The following is a 20876-nucleotide window of genomic DNA, read 5'->3' on the forward strand; positions in this document are numbered from 1 at the left end:
ATTATCACGTGTTTAAGATTGATTTCAGTGATCCATTGAGCCCTGAGACACATTACCATCCATGAGTTTATTTGAAAAACAATGTGCATAATAATTTGGAACACGGTGTAGTAAAAGGACAGAGAGTGTTGTCCCTGTCTAAACGGCGCAGAGAGTACAGTGAATATTAAGAATGCACAGAATATTTTATGAGGAGGTTCATTGAGTACAAGGTGTTCTGTATGAGGAGGCTCAGTGAGTACAGGGTGTCGGTATGAGAAGGCTCAGTGAGTACAGGTGTAGTGTATGAGAAGGCTCAGTCAGTACAGGTGTAGTGTATGAGAAGGCTTAGTGAGTACACATGTAGTGTATGAGAAGGCTCAGTGACTACAGGTGTAGTGTATGAGGAGGCTGAGTGAGTACAGGTGTAGTGTATGAGAAGGCTCAGTGAGTACAGGTGTAGTGTATGAGAAGGCTCAGTCAGTACAGGTGTAGTGTATGAGAAGGCTCAGTCAGTACAGGTGTAGTGTATGAGAAGGCTCAGTGAGTACACGTGTAGTGTATGAGAAGGCTCAGTGACTACAGGTGTAGTGTATGAGAAGGCTCAGTCAGTACAGGTGTAGCGTATGAGAAGGCTCAGTCAGTACAGGTGTAGTGTATGAGAAGGCTCAGTGAGTACACGTGTAGTGTATGAGAAGGCTCAGTGAGTACAGTCTGTAGTGTATGAGGAGGCTCAGTGAGTACAGGGTGTAGTGTATGAGGAGGCTCAGTGAGTACAGGTGTAGTGTATGAGGAGGCTCAGTGAGTACAGGGTGTAGTGTATGAGGAGGCTCAGTGAGTACAAGTGTAGTGTATGAGAAGGCTCAGTGAGTACAGGGTGTAGTGTATGAGAAGGCTCAGTCAGTACAGGTGTAGCGTATGAGAAGGCTCAGTCAGTACAGGTGTAGTGTATGAGAAGGCTCAGTGAGTACACGTGTAGTGTATGAGAAGGCTCAGTGAGTACAGGGTGTAGTGTATGAGGAGGCTCAGTGAGTACAGGTGTAGTGTATGAGGAGGCTCAGTGAGTACAGGGTGTAGTGTATGAGGAGGCTCAGTGAGTACAGGGTGTAGTGTATAAGGAGGCTCAGTGAGTACAGGTGTAGTGTATGAGGAGGCTCAGTGAGTACAGGGTGTAGTGTATGAGGAGGCTCAGTGAGTACAGGTGTAGTGTATGAGGAGGCTCAGTGAGTACAGGGTGTAGTGTATGAGGAGGCTCAGTGAGTACAGGGTGTAGTGTATGAGGAGGCTCAGTGAGTACAGGTGTAGTGTATGAGGAGGCTCAGTGAGTACAGGGTGTAGTGTATGAGGAGGCTCAGTGAGTACAAGTGTAGTGTATGAGAAGGCTCAGTGAGTTCAGGGTGTAGTGTATGAGGAGGCTCAGTGAGTACAGGGTGTAGTGCATGAGGAGGCTCAGTGAGTACAAGTGTGTTCACCTATCCCTTGTAGATTGTGAGCCTTCACGGGCAGGGTCCTCTATCCTACTGTACCAGTTATGACTTGTATTGTTTAAGATTATTGTACTTGTTTTTATTATGTATACCCCTCCTCACTTGTAAAGCGCCATGGAATAAATGGCGCTATAACAATAAATAATAATAATAATAATAATAGTGTATGAGAAGGCTCAGTGAGTACAGTGTGTAGTGTATGAGGAGGCTCAGTGAGTACAGGGTGTAGTGTATGAGGAGGCTCAGTGAGTACAGGTGTAGTGTATGAGGAGGCTCAGTGAGTACAGGGTGTAGTGTATGAGGAGGCTCAGTGAGTACAAGTGTAGTGTATGAGAAGGCTCAGTGAGTTCAGGGTGTAGTGTATGAAGAGGCTCAGTGAGTACAGGGTGTAGTGTATGAGGAGGCTCAGTGAGTACAGAGAATATGATGTTAGTACAGGGAGTTGTGAGCATTGGTGGGTTCAGTGATACGAGTTTCAGCCGTGTGGTTATTACAAGTGAAAAGTGTAAAATGAACTTTTTTCACCTGTAAAATCGTGTGGCCAAAAGCGGCTTTGCAAATCCGAGTCTCTGGTAAATCTGCACGTTCTTTATGTGTTTTTTAGTAAGCAGTCCCGCCATTCAGAATGATGGTAAGGTGGCGTTCACTGGTAAAACCTGTAAAAAATGTGACTGCATCAAAACCCTCAGCAAAGCTGAAGAGGAAATTATCATAGTTGGTTAAGGATCGCCCTCTAGTGGTCACTGCTGCAATCTGCAAAATAGAGCCATGCAACAGAGGAACGGGAAATACTGAGACTGTTGGGCCGGGGTCACACTTGTGAGTTCAAAAATACCCGGCACTGCCGCATGTATTTCTATCCTCCGGTCCCGAGTGCCGGCGGCAGTGCCAGGACCTGATGCGAGAGACTCGCGCATTGAACTCGAAAGTGTGACCCCGGCCTTACTGGTGGGCCCTTGGCGCCCCAGTCCGACCTATTCAGGTCTTCTCTCCACACTCAACCAGGGACATCACATGGCAGAAATAGAAATGACAAATTTGCCTGCCATATCAATAATAATAAGTCCAAACAATCCATGGATAGATCTGTCTTCAGGGAACATAATCACTTCTATGGCTGCAAGCGCAAAGGTTTTCGGGCATTGGGAAACCCAGAAATGTATCATCCCAAATTATGTATGCATATATCATAGTCGTGTTTGGTGTGTCTAGGATAGTACAAATATGCTCCAAAACATGGCGGTCATTTTATTCCACTGAGTGAAAATGTGCCGTAAATTGGAATGATAACATGCACCATCTTTCCTTGCATACAATAAACCATCGCCCTCTTACCTGACCAGGAGGAGGAGTGTAGATAAGACCCTTTATATTATCTCATCCAAAAAAAACAACTCATGGTCAGATCTAGGAGAGACAATGTGAATTGTAGATGTGTCCTAATTTCTGTTATCTCCTCCGCAAATAATTACTCCACGCTCTGATCGTAAGAGCCGTTTTTATACCTTTCTGTTTTATGCTGTTTTTGCCTTCTGCGTCTTTTTGTTATTTCATCTTTTTGTAACTTTTGTAAACACTGTACCTTTTTTGTATATTAAATCTAAAACTTAATAAGTTTGTTCCTTGTTGCTCTAAACGTACCCACAACCTCAAAGAGGGAAAGTAGAGGTTCATTGTGTTACGCTGCGTAATCCAGAGTCCAAGAAAAGTACCTATCAGGTACTAGGGAAAGTTGGATATGCCTATCGCGATAGGTGAGTGGGTGAGTGAGTGTAAGAAGCGGAATCCTTCTTTGCAGTCACATCCGAGTCATATGGAAACTGTTCGTGACACCTCGTCAGAAAAAAAAAGAAAACAGTAAAAATTAAAAATAGCCTGGTCACAAAAGGGTTAAACATGAAACATTTTAGGCCCAATTCCTGTTCCACACATTCATTTTTTTTTTTACTGTGTATAAGAAAAAAAATGTCTGTTTTAGGCAGCGTGCTGATTTTAATCCATTTTTCCTTTGGATCCATTTTTACCATTTTCTTGTATACAAAAAAAAAAGTAACTCACATTTCCAAGCTGCTCGTGACGATTAGACAGCACCCGGGCGATACAGGGATGACTTTCAAAGTTCTCCAAAAGCCGCCTGAAAAACCGCTCCGAAGAATGAATGTATACATCTCTATGGAAAAACCACTCGCTGTTCTTATGTTCAGGCTCTTGAGCATCTATTAACCATTTCAGGTTTCTAAAAACTGCAAGTGGTTAACCCCTTTATGACCGGAGCTGTTTTCGTTTTTCGCTCCCCTTCTTTCCAGAGCCATAACATTTTTTTATTTTTCCGTCAATATGGCCATGTGAGGGCTTATTTTTTGCAAGACGAGTTGTACTTTTGAACAACACCATTGGTTTTACCATGTCATGTACTAAAAAAACGGGAAAAAATTCCAATTGCGGTGAAATTGCAAAAAAAGTGCAATCCCACACTTGTTTTTTGTTTGGCTTTTTTGCTAGGTTCAATAAATGCTAAAACTGACCTGCCATTATGATTCTCCAGGTCATTATGAGTTTATAGACAACAAACATGTCAAGGTTCTTTTTTATCTAGGTCGTGAAAAAAAAATTCCAAAGTTTGCTAAAAAAAAATTTTGTGCCATTTTCCGATACCCGTAGCATCTCCATTTTTCATGATCTGGGGGTCGGGTGAGGGCTTATATTTTGCGTGCCGAGCTGACGTTTTTAATGATACCACTTTTGTGCAGATAAGATTTTAATGTAATGTCGCGACGACCAATAAAACGTAATTCTGGCGTTTTGATTTTTTTATCGCTACGCCATTTAGCGATCAGATTAATCATTTTTTTTATTGATAGATCGGACGATTCTGAACACGGCAATACCAAATGTGTGTAGGTTTCATTTTTTTTTATTGTTTTATTTTGAATGGGGCAAAAGGGGGGGTGATTTGAATTTTTATGTTTTTTTTATATTTTTCATATTTTTAAACACTTTTTTTTAATCTTTTGGCATGCTTCAATAGCCTCCATGGGAGGCTAGAAGCTGGCATAGCCTGATCGGCTCTGCTACATAGAGACGAGGCTCAGATCTCTGCTATGTAGCTGAATTGCAGCATTGCTATGAGCGCCGACCACAGGGTGGCGCTCACAGCAATCTGGCATCAACAACCATAGAGGTCTCCAGGAGACCTCTGGTTGTCATGCTTGTGCACCGCTGATCCCCGATCACGTGACAGGGGTCAGCGGTGCGCATATATCCGTCCCGATGGCCAGAAGCGCGCGTTTAATGCCGCTGTCAGCGTTTGACTGGCATTTAACTATTGCAGGCACATGTCTACTTGGAATGTGGCCAGCCAATCAGTGGGTTTATCGGCTCAGAGCGCGGCATTCCATCTACACCGACAGAGCTGCTGAGCTCATTGATTGGCTGCTGCGCTGTCAGTGTGTTGCATCCAATACCGGACAGCGGGAGAAACATCGGAGGCTCAGCGCTGCACCCAGTTATGGTGAGTAAAGCAAGGTTTGTTTTTGTATAACCCTGGGACCAAAATTTTCTGAAATGGGACAGCACCTTTAAGTCCTGGACAACCCCTTTAAGGGCTTAAAAATTTGCAAGACTTAAATCTGTTTGAAAAAATTATGTTCACAGTACACCCACAATGGCAAAGAAAATGGCAAGAATGCTTTAAAGCAGGCTCAAACCACTCTATAAAATAGCAGACGTGAATAAAGTACTCGAAACAAGACCAATTTTCTACCCCCCAATTTTTGAAAGTTCCCCCCTATGTGAGATGTAAGCATAAGGGAGTGGTAGGAGATGTCATAAAGAAACAGCGCCACTCTGTGGTGTGAATCTGGTATTGCAGCTCAGTCCTATTCACTTCAATGGTTCTGAATACCAGTGACTGCCTAGGAACAGGGCACAAATAGGTGCAGGAGTTGCCATCGCATTCGGGCCCTGGAGCCTAGGGGGCCCAAGAGGTCACTTTGACCTTTATGAAAGGATCATTACTATTAAAGATTTGCAATAATCAGGGGCCACGTAACTTTGGCGCTTTTAGGTTGGGTGGTGGCGCCACTTCCGCTGTACAGTAGGGTGCCAACCTCCACAGCTAGGTAGGTTGTTACAGAACAGGGATCAGTTCTAGTCAGGTTTTTGTATTTTATGCACTGTATGTCTGCACCTTAAGGAACGGCATCACTTTACTTCACACTGTTCATGAAATGCTCCATCAAGCAACTACCATGCCTATTTTCCACTTTCCTGCCGCGTGAGACTGGGGTGTAGTTGTATCACTTTTCCCAGTGAATTGAGTAGGAGCATTAGGATCGGTCGTCGAGGAGCGGGGGCGCCTCTCTCGTAATTTGATTAGGGTGCCAACCTCCGCTGTATAGGCAGGGTAAGTTGCAGTGAGCACGGTTGTGTGTATTTTTTGCTGTGTGGTTAAAGGTTTTAATAAATGTCAAATAAAAATGAAATATTTTATCTATCATTATCCTTTGGATATAAGGTTCTTGCTAGTCTTAGAATATTATAACCTTATTTGTAGATTGAAGTTCTTAAATTGCCTAAAGTAAACGTCCCTATATTTATGGAAGAGCAGTACTGCAGGACAGGGGGCGCCATCACACCAGCCTGCGCTGAGGACTGGGGGGTTTCTGCAGCCTAAGTACTAGCACACTCCTCCTATTCCTGATATTTGGAGGAGGGGTGATGTCTGCATCCGGGGGTCTTCCATGTGTGAAGTAGTGTTGCTGCCCAGCTCACAGAGAGTTAATCGCAGAGTTCCTGTGCAGCTGGCAGCAGTGACTGCACCATGTCCTCCTATGTGCTGCTGCTCCTGCTGCTCTTCCTGGCTCCCTCCCTGCAGAAGAACAGGGACTTCTACACCTTCAAAGTGATCAACATCAGGGGCAAACTGGTCTCTCTGGAAAAATACAGGGGCTCGGTGAGTGACATCCAACTGACACATCTGCAGCACAGAACTTTCCTGGAATTACAACTTCCACTAGATCTGTATCTACATGCAGAAAACTTTCCTAAACCGAGCGAAAACCTCGATGTAACCTTATGTGCACCCTACAAAACTGACATATTACCTGTATAGAACCTCTAATCACGGGATAGAACATTTCTGTAATGTCCTAGAACCTTATGTAACCTTACATGTACCCTGCAGAACTGACATATTACCTGTATAGATCCTGTAATAACGTCATAGAACATTTCTGTAACGTCCTAGAACCTTATGTAACCTTACATGTACCCTGCAGAACTGACATATTACCTGTATAGATCCTGTAATAACGTCATAGAACATTTCTGTAACGTCCTAGAACCTTATGTAACCTTACATGTACCCTACAGAACTGATATACTACCTGTATAGAACCTGTAATAGCGTCATAGAACATTTCTGTAACATGCTAGAACCTTATGTAACCTTACATGTACCCTACAGAACTGACATATTACCTGTATAGAACCTGTAATAGCGGCATAGAACATTTCTGTAACATGCTAGAACCTTATGTAACCTTACATGTACCCTACAGAACTGACATATTACCTGTATAGAACCTCTAATCACGGTATAGAACATTTCTGTAACGTCCTAGAACCTTATGTAACCTTACATGTACCCTACAGAACTGATATACTACCTGTATAGAACCTGTAATAGCGTCATAGAACATTTCTGTAACATGCTAGAACCTTATGTAACCTTACATGTACCCTACAGAATTGACATGTTACCTTTATAGAACCTGTAATAGCGGCATAGAACATTTCTGTAACATGCTAGAACCTTATGTAACCTTACATGTACCCTACAGAACTGACATATTACCTGTATAGAACCTCTAATCACGGTATAGAACATTTCTGTAACGTCCTAGAACCTTATGTAACCTTGCGTGTACCCTACAGAACTGACATGTTACCTTTATAGAACCTGTAATAACGTCATAGAACATTTCTGTAACATGCTAGAACCTTATGTAACCTTACATGTACCCTACAGAATTGACATGTTACCTTTATAGAACCTGTAATAGCGTCATAGAACATTTCTGTAACGTCCTAGAACCTTATGTAACCTTACATGTACCCTACAGAACTGACATATTACCTGTATAGAACCTCTAATCACGGTATAGAACATTTCTGTAACGTCCTAGAACCTTATGTAACCTTACATGTACCCTACAGAACTGACATATTACCTGTATAGAACCTCTAATCACGGTATAGAACATTTCTGTAACGTCCTAGAACCTTATGTAACCTTGCGTGTACCCTACAGAACTGACATATTACCTGTATAGAACCTCTAATCACGGTATAGAACATTTCTGTAACGTTCTAGAACCTTATGTAACCTTCCGTGTACCCTACAAAACTGACATGTTACCTTTATAGAACCTGTAATAGCGTCATAGAACATTTCTGTAACGTGCTAGAACCTTATGTAACCTTACATGTACCCTACAGAACTGACATTACCTGTATAGAACCTCTAATCACGGTATAGAACATTTCTGTAACGTCCTAGAACCTTATGTAACCTTGCGTGTACCCTACAGAACTGACATGTTACCTTTATAGAACCTGTAATAACGTCATAGAACATTTCTGTAACATGCTAGAACCTTATGTAACCTTACATGTACCCTACAGAATTGACATGTTACCTTTATAGAACCTGTAATAGCGTCATAGAACATTTCTGTAACGTCCTAGAACCTTATGTAACCTTACGTGTACCCTACAGAACTGACATATTACCTGTATATAACCTCTAATCACGGTATAGAACATTTCTGTAACGTCCTAGAACCTTATGTAACCTTACATGTACCCTACAGAACTGACATATTACCTGTATAGAACCTCTAATCACGGTATAGAACATTTCTGTAACGTCCTAGAACCTTATGTAACCTTGCGTGTACCCTACAGAACTGACATATTACCTGTATAGAACCTCTAATCACGGTATAGAACATTTCTGTAACGTCCTAGAACCTTATGTAACCTTACGTGTACCCTACAGAACTGACATATTACCTGCACAGAACCTCTAATCGTGGCATAGAATATTATGTAACTTCCAGATCAGTGCATATATCTTTCCTACCGCATCTAGAACTTTTTCGGAACACCACGACTTATCTCAGGGAGAACAATTTGGTCGGCAGTCTGAAATTAAACATGCATGACCGACATCTATCCCAACCATCATTTGGCCGGCGCTCCCGTGCACATTAGACCATCAGCCAAACCCGTCGATACGGGCGACTTCGGCCAACATAAGTTTAATGTGTACGGCCAGCTGAACTCTGCACAGACCGTCTACTCCTTAGGCCTCATTCAGTCGTTCCTTTTCCCTGTATGTGTTCGCCTTGCCTTTTTTCACAGATAGAAAACATCCCCAGTACCGTCTATGGGACTGTTCACATGCTTGTTTTATTTTTTGCAGGCAGAGTGTCACCAAAAATTGAAAAATAAATAAAGAGAGCAAATACTGAGATTTGTCCATTTTTTGATCCGATTTCTGAATCAAATTTACACCTTCAAATCAATAGGTCAGTGAGACAGAATGGGTAGGGGGCATCAGTATGTTGTCTGTTTTTACTGTTTTATGGTAAGGAGAAGCAAAGAATAATTCTTTTTTTCGGATTCGTCAACCTGATCGAAACAATTTTTTTAATGTAAAAATAAAAAGCAGACGTCTAAATCAGCGAGTCCTTAGAAGTTTCTGACAAATAGTAATGAGCCTCATATCTCCATGAGTTAATCTTCTAATAGCGACATAGAGGGTTCCTGTAATTAGCTAGAACCTGGATGTGACTTACTGCTTTGTGTTGCTATAGTAATCATTCTGGGAGTATTTTACTGCCTATAAATGTGACATCTCGCTGTTTCCTAGTAACCAGTTGTGTGTATTCCGCCCTATAGTCATAGCCGGCTCTTTACATGTAACCGATCACACAATCATGTCAACTAACACCAATATATTCCATCTACATGGCTACAAAGGTTTCTTCTCCAGAATTTCTTTTAGTCTGTGCCTGATGAACAGACCTGAGTAGTCTCGAAAGCTTGCAATATGTTACCATCTTTTCAGTTAGCCATTAAAAGGTATCAACCACTGAGGACTCTCAATTCTAAATATTTTAGAAAACAGTCAGACATGGCATGGCGGACAGAGGAAGCGTGTCTGCTCTTGTTTGGACGCACAGGGGTTAACTCGCAATGGAATGAAGCCTCCCTCCCCTTATTAGCTCCTTACAAGGGGGCTGCGGACGTGGCATGTAGTCTAATCAAAGGGCTAGCTGCCAGCACTGCAACATGTATAAATGATCCTGTATCATACAAAATGTCATTTAGTTGTAAATATTTACATATATGTGTTTGTGTTCAGACAAACGTATGATCGATCAATGTGCAGAGCGCATAGTGTGCAGACAGCCCGTGGACCAGTGCACGATGGTGGTGTAGTGCATGTGAACATTTTTACACGCGGACCATTGCAGCATGCCCTTGTCTGATCTGGTTTTTTTTTTTGATCAGACTCATCAGGGTATGTGCCCACGATCAGGAAATAGCAGGGCTGTGGACGCAGCGCATTTTCGTCAAATAGAAGCAGAGCGGGCATGGGATTTCTATAAGTCCTATATCCTATCGTAGAACGCAGCGTTTTTTTTAGGACACAGCACAGGTGAGCTGCGTCCAAAACGCTGCTATTCCGTCCGGATCGTGGGCACATACCCTTTATTCTTAATAGGAGCATTAAAAAAAAAAACTGATGAGACCCCCCCAATCCTAATAATGAGTGGATTTTGGTCCCGGTAGACCTCTATAGGGACTGGTACATGAAAAGAAGAGAAAACGATTTCAACAGTCTGCTGGACCGAATTTACATCCATTTTTGCGGCATCTGCTTTTCTCATGTGAGTCGATTTTTTTCTCCTGCCCATTGAACATTAAAAAATGGGAAACCCTCAAATGGCGTCCAAGTGCTGCTTATATTATTTTCACAAACCCATAGACTTGGATCAGCGAGTAAAATCTGTGATTACATTTAAAATCCGTCATTACTCCATCTTTCTTTTTCAAACACACGGGCCACAAAACAGCATGGCCATGTGAACAGCCCCATAGACTATGGAGTTATATTCATGAAAGATGCTGAAAAAAAAACACGTGAAAGCGCCATAATTCACAGTCCTTGTAAAGAACGGATTGCACGGATTGACTGCAAGTCTCCTAAACTGAATTTTTCAGCCTTGTAGGTATTTATGAGGCTGTAAATTCAGGTCAGGACACCCCTTGGCAGTCCTGAGATTGCAGTCCATATTCTGTGGGATGCGAGCCTAAGAACTGGTAGTGATCCCAGAAGCTGGATCCCTGGTGATCTCAATCATGGCGGTGGCTGTGTGCAGCAGTATGTGGGATGCTAACCTAAGGACTGGTAGTGATCCCAGAAGCTGGATACCTGGTGATCTCAATCATGGCGGTGGCTGTGTGCAGCAGTATGTGGGATGCCAGCCTAAGGACTGGTAGTGATCCCAGAAGCTGGATCCCTGGTGATCTCAATCATGGCGGTGGCTGTGTGCAGCAGTATGTGGGATGCCAGCCTAAGGACTGGTAGTGATCCCAGAAGCTGGATCCCTGGTGATCTCAATCATGGCGGTGGCTGTGTGCAGCAGTATGTGGGATGCCAGCCTAAGGACTGGTAGTGATCCCAGAAGCTGGATCCCTGGTGATCTCAATCATGGCGGTAGCTGTGTGCAGCAGTATCTGGGATGCAAGCCTAAGGACTGGTAGTGATCCCAGAAGCTGGATCCCTGGTGATCTCAATCATGGCGGTGGCTGTGTGCAGCAGTATGTGGGATGCCAGCCTAAGGACTGGTAGTGATCCCAGAAGCTGGATCCCTGGTGATCTCAATCATGGCGGTGGCTGTGTGCAGCAGTATGTGGGATGCCAGCCTAAGGACTGGTAGTGATCCCAGAAGCTGGATCCCTGGTGATCTCAATCATGGCGGTAGCTGTGTGCAGCAGTATGTGGGATGCGAGCCTAAGGACTGGTAGTGATCCCAGAAGCTGGATACCTGGTGATCTCAATCATGGCGGTGGCTGTGTGCAGCAGTATGTGGGATGCCAGCCTAAGGACTGGTAGTGATCCCAGAAGCTGGATCCCTGGTGATCTCAATCATGGCGGTGGCTGTGTGCAGCAGTATGTGGGATGCCAGCCTAAGGACTGATAGTGATCCCAGAAGCTGGATCCCTGGTGATCTCAATCATAAGGTCATTAGATAATCGATGGAGAGACCCCTGTAACAGGATGTTTATAGGTGTTAAAACAGATATACAGAATGATCACTGGGATGCCCAGTATGTAGAAAAGGACTCTCCTTACCCTGTCCTAATCTCATAGGAGTTATCTCACCACAACATTGATTTGAGGGTCAGGACCCCTGTGACTTCTGGCAATCAATAGATTCTTGACACCCCAATTAATTAGCAATTTGACAGGCGTAACTATAGGGGGTTCAGGTGTTGCAGTCCAACCCTGGGTCCATAAATTCCCTTCGGCCCATATGTGAACAATGCTGTTAAAGACCTGTGATAGTTCGAGGCCTTGTTGGAGATCTGGCATTTGGGCCCACAAGCTTCAAGTTACATCACGGCCCCCACTGATCTAGTATTTATATTAGAAAACCCCTTTAATGACTTATTGTATATAGTTATGATTTTAAGGACATTTTGTTTAAAAAGTTATGCCAACAGGACTGCAAATAATGGGGTAATGATGGATTGACAAAGGGAGCCCCTTCACTTTGTCTAACCCCCTAGATGCTGCAATTGTTGTTGTCGGTGTCATCTAAGGGACTGAATGGTCAAGATCAGCGTTATCTCCCTCCCAGGCATTAGATGGAGAAGAAGCTTATGAACAAGCACACTCACAGTGGTATAAGGACCCATAGAGTCTACACATCACCATGCACACTCATGCATAAGCGAAATGGTTCTGCCCCGTTGTTTGAGTGAGAGAGGGGGCCATGCACTAACCTGAGCGCCACCGCAAAGTTTATATGATCATATAATAAAAAGTTCTGCAAGGTTGATACAGTTAAATCCCGTCTGTCACTGAATTCCTCTACTTCAAGAAGATGTGAAGAAGTGTGGAAGAAACGTGCGTCGGGGTGGAGGAACACAGCTCGGACGTCACACACATTGTAAGTCGTGATGTATAGACTTTTAGCCTATGTCTAATTATGTAGGAAATGGCATGTGATCATCATGTATAGCTCTTAATGAGGAATCACTGTTAAAACTGTTATCATAGTAGACTAGTGGAAATTGGAGTAAGGTGCCCTGCACTTGATATATTGACATACAACATATAACACGTGGGCAGCCATTCTAGCTCTACTCACTTTATTTTTTTCAGCACATCCCCTTAGGCATTATATATGGGCCTTTCTAGGCAAGCTGCTTTTTCCTCCTTGCTTTATATATTTGGATGAGATATAGTCATGTCCTTCACAATAATTTACTATGTATAAAGATCAGTAAAATGTGTGTAATGGTGTCCTTGGCCACTAGCCAGTTCCTCACATTGGAGGCATTTGTTTTTATGCTATTGTTTAATTTCTTAATGTGTGTATATTTAATAAAAATTGCAGCTTGTATTTTAAGATTAATTATTTTTGTGCTTTTCTGCACTTCCCTCTTGAAGTAGAGGAATTCGGATTTAAATGTTTAGTGTTCGGCATAAAGTACTTTTGGATCACACCATTTTTTGATTAAAGGTTGATACAGTATATACTTTGCACTTCATTTCTCTCCTATTTTCATCTCTGTTTGCTGTCAGCATAAGGGAACAAGCTTGTTTATATCCAGAGACATAAAAGTCCTGTTCAAGACCAGTACTTGTCACAGCTGAGAATTTGTATCAATGGCTTCAAGTTTTAGCAATCTTCTGTGAGCTACCTCCAGATGTATCTATCATGTTGTAATAGTTTGCTACAATGTGTCAGCCCGAGTACTGGTAAACTTAGTAGAGCAAGTTATATTTTTTTTAGATGTGTGAATGTGTGTCTTTATATAGGAGGCTATGTGGGGGCTCAAACTGTATATATTGGGCTATGTGGGGGCTTATACTGTATAGGAGGGCTATGTGAGGGCTCATACTGTATATATTGGGCTATGTGGGGGCTTATACTGTATAGGAGGGCTATGTGAGGGCTCATACTGTGTGGTGGATATGTGAGGGCTCATACTGTATAGGAGGCTATGTGGGGGTCCATACTGTATGGTGGATATGTGAGGGCTCATACTGTATATAAGTGGGCTATGTGGGGGCTCATACGGTATATAGGGGCTCATACTGTATATATGGAGGTTATGTGGGGGCTCATACTGTATATAGAAGGACTATGTGAGGGCTCACTGTTTATATGGCGGCTATGTGGGGCCTCATACTGTATATAAGTGGGCTATGTGGGGGCTCATATTGTATATAGAAGGCTATGTGGGGGATTATACTGTATTTAATTGGCCTAAATGCAGGCTCATACTTATATAGGGAGGCTATGTGAGCGCTCATACTGTATCTAAGTGGTATTTAAGTGGGGCTCACACTGTATAAGGAGGCTATGTGGGGGCTCATACTGTATATAGAAGGCTATGTGGGGGATTATACTGTATTTAATTGGCCTAAATGCAGGCTCATACTTATATAGGGAGGCTATGTGAGCGCTCATACTGTATCTAAGTGGTATTTAAGTGGGGCTCACACTGTATAAGGAGGCTATGTGGGGGCTCATACTGTATATAGAAGGCTATGTGGGGGATTATACTGTATTTAATTGGCCTAAATGCAGGCTCATACTTATATAGGGAGGCTATGTGAGCGCTCATACTGTATCTAAGTGGTATTTAAGTGGGGCTCACACTGTATAAGGAGGCTATGTGGGGGCTCATACTGTATATAGAAGGCTATGTGGGGGATTATACTGTATTTAATTGGCCTAAATGCAGGCTCATACTTATATAGGGAGGCTATGTGAGCGCTCATACTGTATCTAAGTGGTATTTAAGTGGGGCTCACACTGTATAAGGAGGCTATGTGGGGGCTCATACTGTATATAGAGGGCTTTGTGGTATCTCATACTGTATATATGGAGGGTTTGTGGGATTCATACTGTATAAAGAGGCTATGTGAGGCTTATGTGTGGGGGTTATACTGTATATAGGAGGACTATGTGGGGCTTATACTGTATATTGGGGGTTATGTGGGGGCTCACACTGTATATAGTGGGGCTGTGTGTGGGATCATACTGTATATATGGGGTGTCAGCATACTTAAATCTGCTCAATATTACCTGACACAATCAATATTAATATTGAGCAGAATTAATTTCAGCCCATTTGTTCAGCCCTCCACAAAAGCCATGGTCTCTTACGTGACTTCACGAGATAAAATGAATCGCCCACTTCTGGTCTAGACTGAATACAAGTAAGCAGATGTCTTGGAAATGTTAAGGAATTAAAGCAAAAAGTATGATGGAAAGTTGTAGAATGTTTATTCTGTATGGGCTGCCATGCTGCAGCGAACGTTCTGCCCCTATGGCTTCCAGTCAGGCTGTATCCTGCTACATGCAGTTTATTAGCTAACAAGCCCTCTACCTTCCTGCCATACAGATTTATATGCTGTGATAATATTATAACTGATCGCTGCACCATTTCCTTGCTCTCTCTTTCTAGGTGGCGTTGGTTGTGAATGTGGCCAGTCAGTGTGGCTTCACCGATGGCCACTACAAGGCATTACAGAAGCTCCAGCGGGACCTGGGACCTTACCACTTCAACGTTTTGGGCTTCCCCTGTAACCAGTTTGGGCATCAGGAGCCGACCAGTGAGCGTGAAATTGACTCTTTTGTCAAAAAGAATTACAGCGTTACCTTCCCCATGTTCAGCAAGATTGCGGTGACTGGTGTCGGAGCCAACGCTGCCTATAAATATCTGACAGGTGAGGAAAGGGTGGCATGACTATAAGGTTGTATCTACTAATGGTTTCAGGGTTACACCCTGAATCAGAAATGTACTAGGATACGTCCATCACTCCCATAGATCCCCATTGTCGTGACAAGTCGGACATTACAATTATCCATGTTTTACTGTGAAATACACTGCAGGTGCCGGCTGTGTTACACTGCCGGCGCCTGACAGTAAATGATGCACTTGGAGTAAGGTCCGATCATATCAAGTTAAATGCTACTGTGATACATGACGGTGGCATTTAATAGTCTTCAAGATGGCAGTCATCATATTTGATGGCCAAGGGCACCCGGCACGACACAGTGACGGGGCGCTGATCGGTTGCATCTGGCAGCCCAGAGCATCATTCTGAAGACCTTCATGCCTTGTAAAAAAAAAAGTCCTAAGACCTAAGAAGCCCAACCGGATCTCAGTGATTCATAAGACATCGTCTATTTCACATCATTCTGCAGTCCTATAATACTGCAGAGTATTGCAGAAGTAATCAAACGATCGCCGGTTCAACTCCCCTAAAGGAAACTAATTACAAATGAAAAATTATTAAAAAAATATATTTTCTCAAAAAGTTTTTCTCCAAACATAAATAGCGACATGTAAAAAAAATATATATATTTGGTAATGCTGCGTGTATATTTGTCCAAACAAATTAAATATACAAATATTTCTTCCGTGCGATGAACACTGAAACAGGAAAACATTGAAAAGCCAGAATAGGTGTTTTTCAGTCCCCTTGAAAAATGAAAAACAAAGTGGTCAAATTGTTGTATGTGCGACATAATGGTAATAATTGGAGACACAAAACCAATTTTTATTCTCAAATGTCTCTTAGGTCCACTGAGTTTAACCTATAGCCTAACATGTTGATCCAGTGGAAGGCAAAAAGCCCATGGGGCCAAAACCAATATGTCCATATTAAGGGAAAAATTCCCTCCCGACTCCATACAGCAATCAGACTAGTTCCCAGCATCAATTCCCCATGATAGAATCTAGTGCCCTTAATCTGTCATATTACATTTATCAAGAAATACATCCACATCCCTCTTGAATTTTAGTTGTGAATCAACGATTACAACATCATGCGGCAGAGCGTTCCATAGTCTCACTGCTCTTACAGTAGAGAATCCATAGTCTCACTGCTCTTACAGTAGAGAATCCTTTGTCTCACTGCTCTTACAGTAGAGAATCCATTGTCTCACTGCTCTTACAGTAGAGAATCCATTGTCTCACTGCTCTTACAGTAGAGAATCCATTGTCTCACTGCTCTTACAGTAGAGAATCCATAGTCCCACTGCTCTTACAGTAGAGAATCCATAGTCTCACTGCACTTACAGAAGAGAATCCATAGTCTCACTGCTCTTACAGTAAAGAATCCATAGTCTCACTGCTTTTACAGTAGAGAAGCCATAGTCTCACTGCTCTTACAGTAGAGAATCCATAGTCTCACTGCTCTTACAGTAAAGAATCCATAGTCTCACTCCTCTTACAGTAGAGAATCCATAGCCTCACTGCTCTTACAGTAAAGAATCCATAGTCTCACTACTCTTACAGTAGAGAATCCATAGACTCCTCTTGCAGTAAAGAATCCATAGTCTCACTGCTTTCAAAGTAGAGAATCCATAGTCTCACTGCTCTTACAGTAAAGAATCCAGTCTCACTCCTCTTACAGTAGAGAATCCATAGTCTCACGGCTCTTACAGTAAAAAAATCCATAATCTCACTGCTCTTACAGTAGAGAATCCATAGTCTCACTGCTCTTACAGTAGATAATCCATAGTCTCACTGCTCTTACAGTAGAGAAGCCATAGTCTCACTGCTCTTACAGTAGAGAATCCATAGTCTCACTGCACTTACAGAAGAGAATCCATAGTCTCACTGCTCTTACAGTAAAGAATCCATAGTCTCACTGCTTTTACAGTAGAGAAGCCATAGTCTCACTGCTCTTACAGTAGAGAATCCATAGCCTCACTGCTCTTACAGTAAAGAATCCATAGTCTCACTACTCTTACAGTAGAGAATCCATAGACTCCTCTTACAGTAAAGAATCCATAGTCTCACTGCTTTTAAAGTAGAGAATCCATAATCTCACTGCTCTTACAGTAAAGAATCCATAGTCTCACTACTCTTACAGTAGAGAATACATAGACTCCTCTTACAGTAAAGAATCCATAGTCTCACTGCTTTTAAAGTAGAGAATCCATAATCTCACTGCTCTTACAGTAAAGAATCCAGTCTCACTCCTCTTACAGTAGAGAATCCATAATCTCACTGCTCTTACAGTAGACAATCCATTGTCTCACTGCTCTTACATTACAGAATCCTTAGTCTCACTGCTCTTAAAAAAACAAGCCCTGACATAGTTTGACAAAAAATAAAAAAATAAAAGAAGCTATGACTCTTGGAGTAGAAAAAGAAACAATAACAAAATCACAAAAAAAAATGAAATATGCCCAATCCTTAAGGGGTTAAACAGGTCTTTTTTTCTGATGACATTTTTCTTTTAAGATGAGCAGAGGGTAAATATCTGGAACTCCATCCCTACAAAGTCCAATATGTCAATTTTGATGTCAGCCATTCTTGATTTAAAGGGAAGCTTTCAGTGGGATCAAGCCCCATAAGCCGTCTATATGGGCACGTAGGTCATAGGAAGCTGAAAACAAAGATACCTTGAGATCTGCAATCTGATGTCTTAATCCAGAGAAATCCATGTTTTTCTTAATATGTAAATTAGCTGTTAAGATCTATGGGAGGGACAAAGATCTCCCTGAGAATCTGCCTCCAGAGCTTATTATAAATGAAAGGTGGCGTTAGTGTGAAACATGTATATCAGGGGAGCAGACTGTCAGTCATTACCTGTAACGCCCCTAAAATTTAAAATGAGCTCTGGAGGCAGATTCTCAGGGAGATCTATGTCCGGCCCGTAGATCTTAACAGCTCAATTACATATTAAGAAAAAAGAGGATTTCTCGGGAATAAGATTTTTTTTAATTTTTTTTATTTATATTTATTTAAATGTTTTTCCGGCCCATTAACAAAATGAAAAAATAACAATGTATTGTATCTAGTTGTTTTTTTTTTGCCTGATATACTTATTTTTTTATTTTTATGTTCATCTTTGCAACTTTTTTCCTACTTGTTAGAATCCTTTGGTCAAGAGCCGGATTGGAACTTCTGGAAATTTCTTGTAGGACCTGATGGAAAAGTTGTGAATGCGTGGGGTCCCACTGTGTCGGTAGAAGAGGTGAAGCCTCATGTTACGGAGCTGGTGAGGAAACTGATCTTGAAGAAAAAAGAGGAGTTATGATGAAGCAATATCAATGACCAGAACTTGGCAGCTCAGGGAATGGGGCAGGGTTTTTATTGAACATAATAAGGTAATATCGACTTATCAGAACATTTGCGTAAAGGACATTTTCACTGTTGGAATAAATGAATAAGGCTGGTACTGATGACATAGAAACCTACACATACACATGAGTAATTCCTATCAGATGTCACCATCCCTCATAATAAAACGTTCAGAAACACGGGGCATGACCTCATGATTTCCCAAGATGCTGCAATAAGGAATCTATCAAGGAAGACAAGTGTAAGCCATGTGTGTCACCTCCCTTGTCATTTTCATGGGTGTAAATGACACTTTGCTGGATATTTCTACAATAATTAATTTTCTACCTTCTCCTTTTTTTCTACTAGAATTTTTAGAAAATTTTCTATGATCACTGCAAAAGAAATGCCCATAAGAACCTTTTCCAATAAAATACATTAAAATGTTTCCCTTGCTTTGTTTTGGTGGAGAGCTCAGATATTATTTTATGTTGGTTACGTGTCATTTGCTGTTTTCGTTTTTTTACTTAAAACTTGTTTGTGCCTCCTTTAAAGGGAATCTATTGTCAGAAAACATCCCATTGCAAAGGCAGTGTTTTCTTTAAATTTGCGGTATATGCTACTTTTTTCCTTTTATTCTTGAAATCTTGCAGCTTTCCCTCCGGTCACTGGTCTGTAAAATGTGCTGAGGCTTTTTTTGGTGCAGAAAAATCTGCTGCTAAAACTCAACGTGTGTACATACGGTACCTTAAATATTTTTTTGATCCTAAAATAACATGGGCAAACGGCTCACATGCAGTGAGATTAGAAACTTTTTCAGCAGACAGAGACTCCAACAGAAGAGCACAGGGCCGCCGGGTCGAATCCGAGGCATGACACTACCACCCATCCACGAGGAGCCACTGGAAACGCTGAGACCCCCACCTCCGACGTCTCCACCAGAACTCCTTTATTAGATGATCAGCATGCAGATCTTCTACTTCTTCCGGGTCATAACTCTTCCACGTAACCAAGTGCTGCAGCCGGCATCTGACACATCTGGAACCCAAAGCTTGCTCTACTTCAAAAATGTTGCTCTACTGATCTTCCTCTAAATCCATCTCAATAGTGTCCTGAGGCTTTGGCGTCCCATCAAACCTTTTATGCAGAGTGGAAGGAAAGGAATTATTGATCATCTATGCACCCGGGAGCTAGAATTTGACCATCACGGGTTAAGGATTTTAATTATTTTATACAGATCAACAAACTTGGGAGCAAATTTTCTAGATGGTTCTATGAGCCTTACATTTTTGGTGGATAACCTCACAAATTCTCCTACCTTAAAAACAGGAGCCCTCCTACGGCTACAGGTAGCAGCTCTCTTGGCACCGTCACAAGTCACCAAAAGACCATTTTCAACCTTCTTCCATACCTTAATTAAGCATGAAGAAAATTTCTCCTCCTCTGATACAGAGGACTGAAACCCTGAAATTGCCAAGAACAGGATAAAAACCTCCACAACAATAAAAAGGCGAGGTACCTGTAGCTGTAGAGGTGCGATTATTGAGAGCAAATGCAGCAAGAGGTAGAAATGTAACCCAATCCTTCTAATTAGATGCAACAAATCATCTTAAGTACTGTTCAAACTCTTGACTCGCTCTCTCCATCAGACCATTAATCTCTGGGTGGTAACCTGAGGAGAACTAAACCTAATCTGGAGCAAAAACTACTCCAGAAGCTGGACCTGTCAGAAATAATGTTCTTAGGAACACCATGTAATTTAAAGATGTGCGAGATGAACATTGCAGCCAGACTTTTAGCCGTCAGCCATTTCTTCAGCGGGACCAAATGCACCATTTTATTGAAGCGTTCGACCACCACCCACACTACTGTATTACCCCGAACTAGACAGATTGGTGACGAAGTCCATGGACAAGTACTGAGACGAAATCTCGTTAGGCAAGAGAAAACCAGCCGTGGCTTAACAAGAGGCTCTGGCACAAACTCTGCACTTCCAGACATAATTGTTTA

At 42.1% G+C, this 20876-nt stretch overlaps 1 protein-coding gene across 1 annotated transcript; it reads left to right on the forward strand.

Moving 5' to 3' along the window:
- Positions 1 to 6167: 6167 nt before the first annotated feature.
- On the forward strand, positions 6168 to 19328 carry GPX7 (glutathione peroxidase 7). The gene is made up of 3 exons (XM_077278059.1): positions 6168 to 6420; positions 15252 to 15513; positions 18680 to 19328. The coding sequence occupies exons 1-3, from the start codon at positions 6289 to 6291 to the stop codon at positions 18841 to 18843; spliced, it is 558 nt and encodes a 185-aa protein (XP_077134174.1). The 5' UTR covers positions 6168 to 6288; the 3' UTR covers positions 18844 to 19328.
- The last annotated feature ends 1548 nt before the right edge of the window (positions 19329 to 20876 follow it).

Source organism: Ranitomeya variabilis, chromosome 8 (genome assembly GCF_051348905.1).
Source record: "Ranitomeya variabilis isolate aRanVar5 chromosome 8, aRanVar5.hap1, whole genome shotgun sequence".
Lineage (NCBI taxonomy): Eukaryota > Metazoa > Chordata > Amphibia > Anura > Dendrobatidae > Ranitomeya > Ranitomeya variabilis.

Excerpts from the sequence above, each read along its gene's own strand:
- GPX7 (XM_077278059.1), top strand. The coding sequence starts at position 6,289 with ATGTCCTCCTATGTGCTGCTGCTCCTGCTGCTCTTCCTGGCTCCCTCC. Across the intron at positions 6,421-15,251 it reads TGGAAAAATACAGGGGCTCG|GTGGCGTTGGTTGTGAATGT; the intron begins GTGAGTGACATC and ends CTCTCTTTCTAG. Across the intron at positions 15,514-18,679 it reads TGCCTATAAATATCTGACAG|AATCCTTTGGTCAAGAGCCG; the intron begins GTGAGGAAAGGG and ends CCTACTTGTTAG.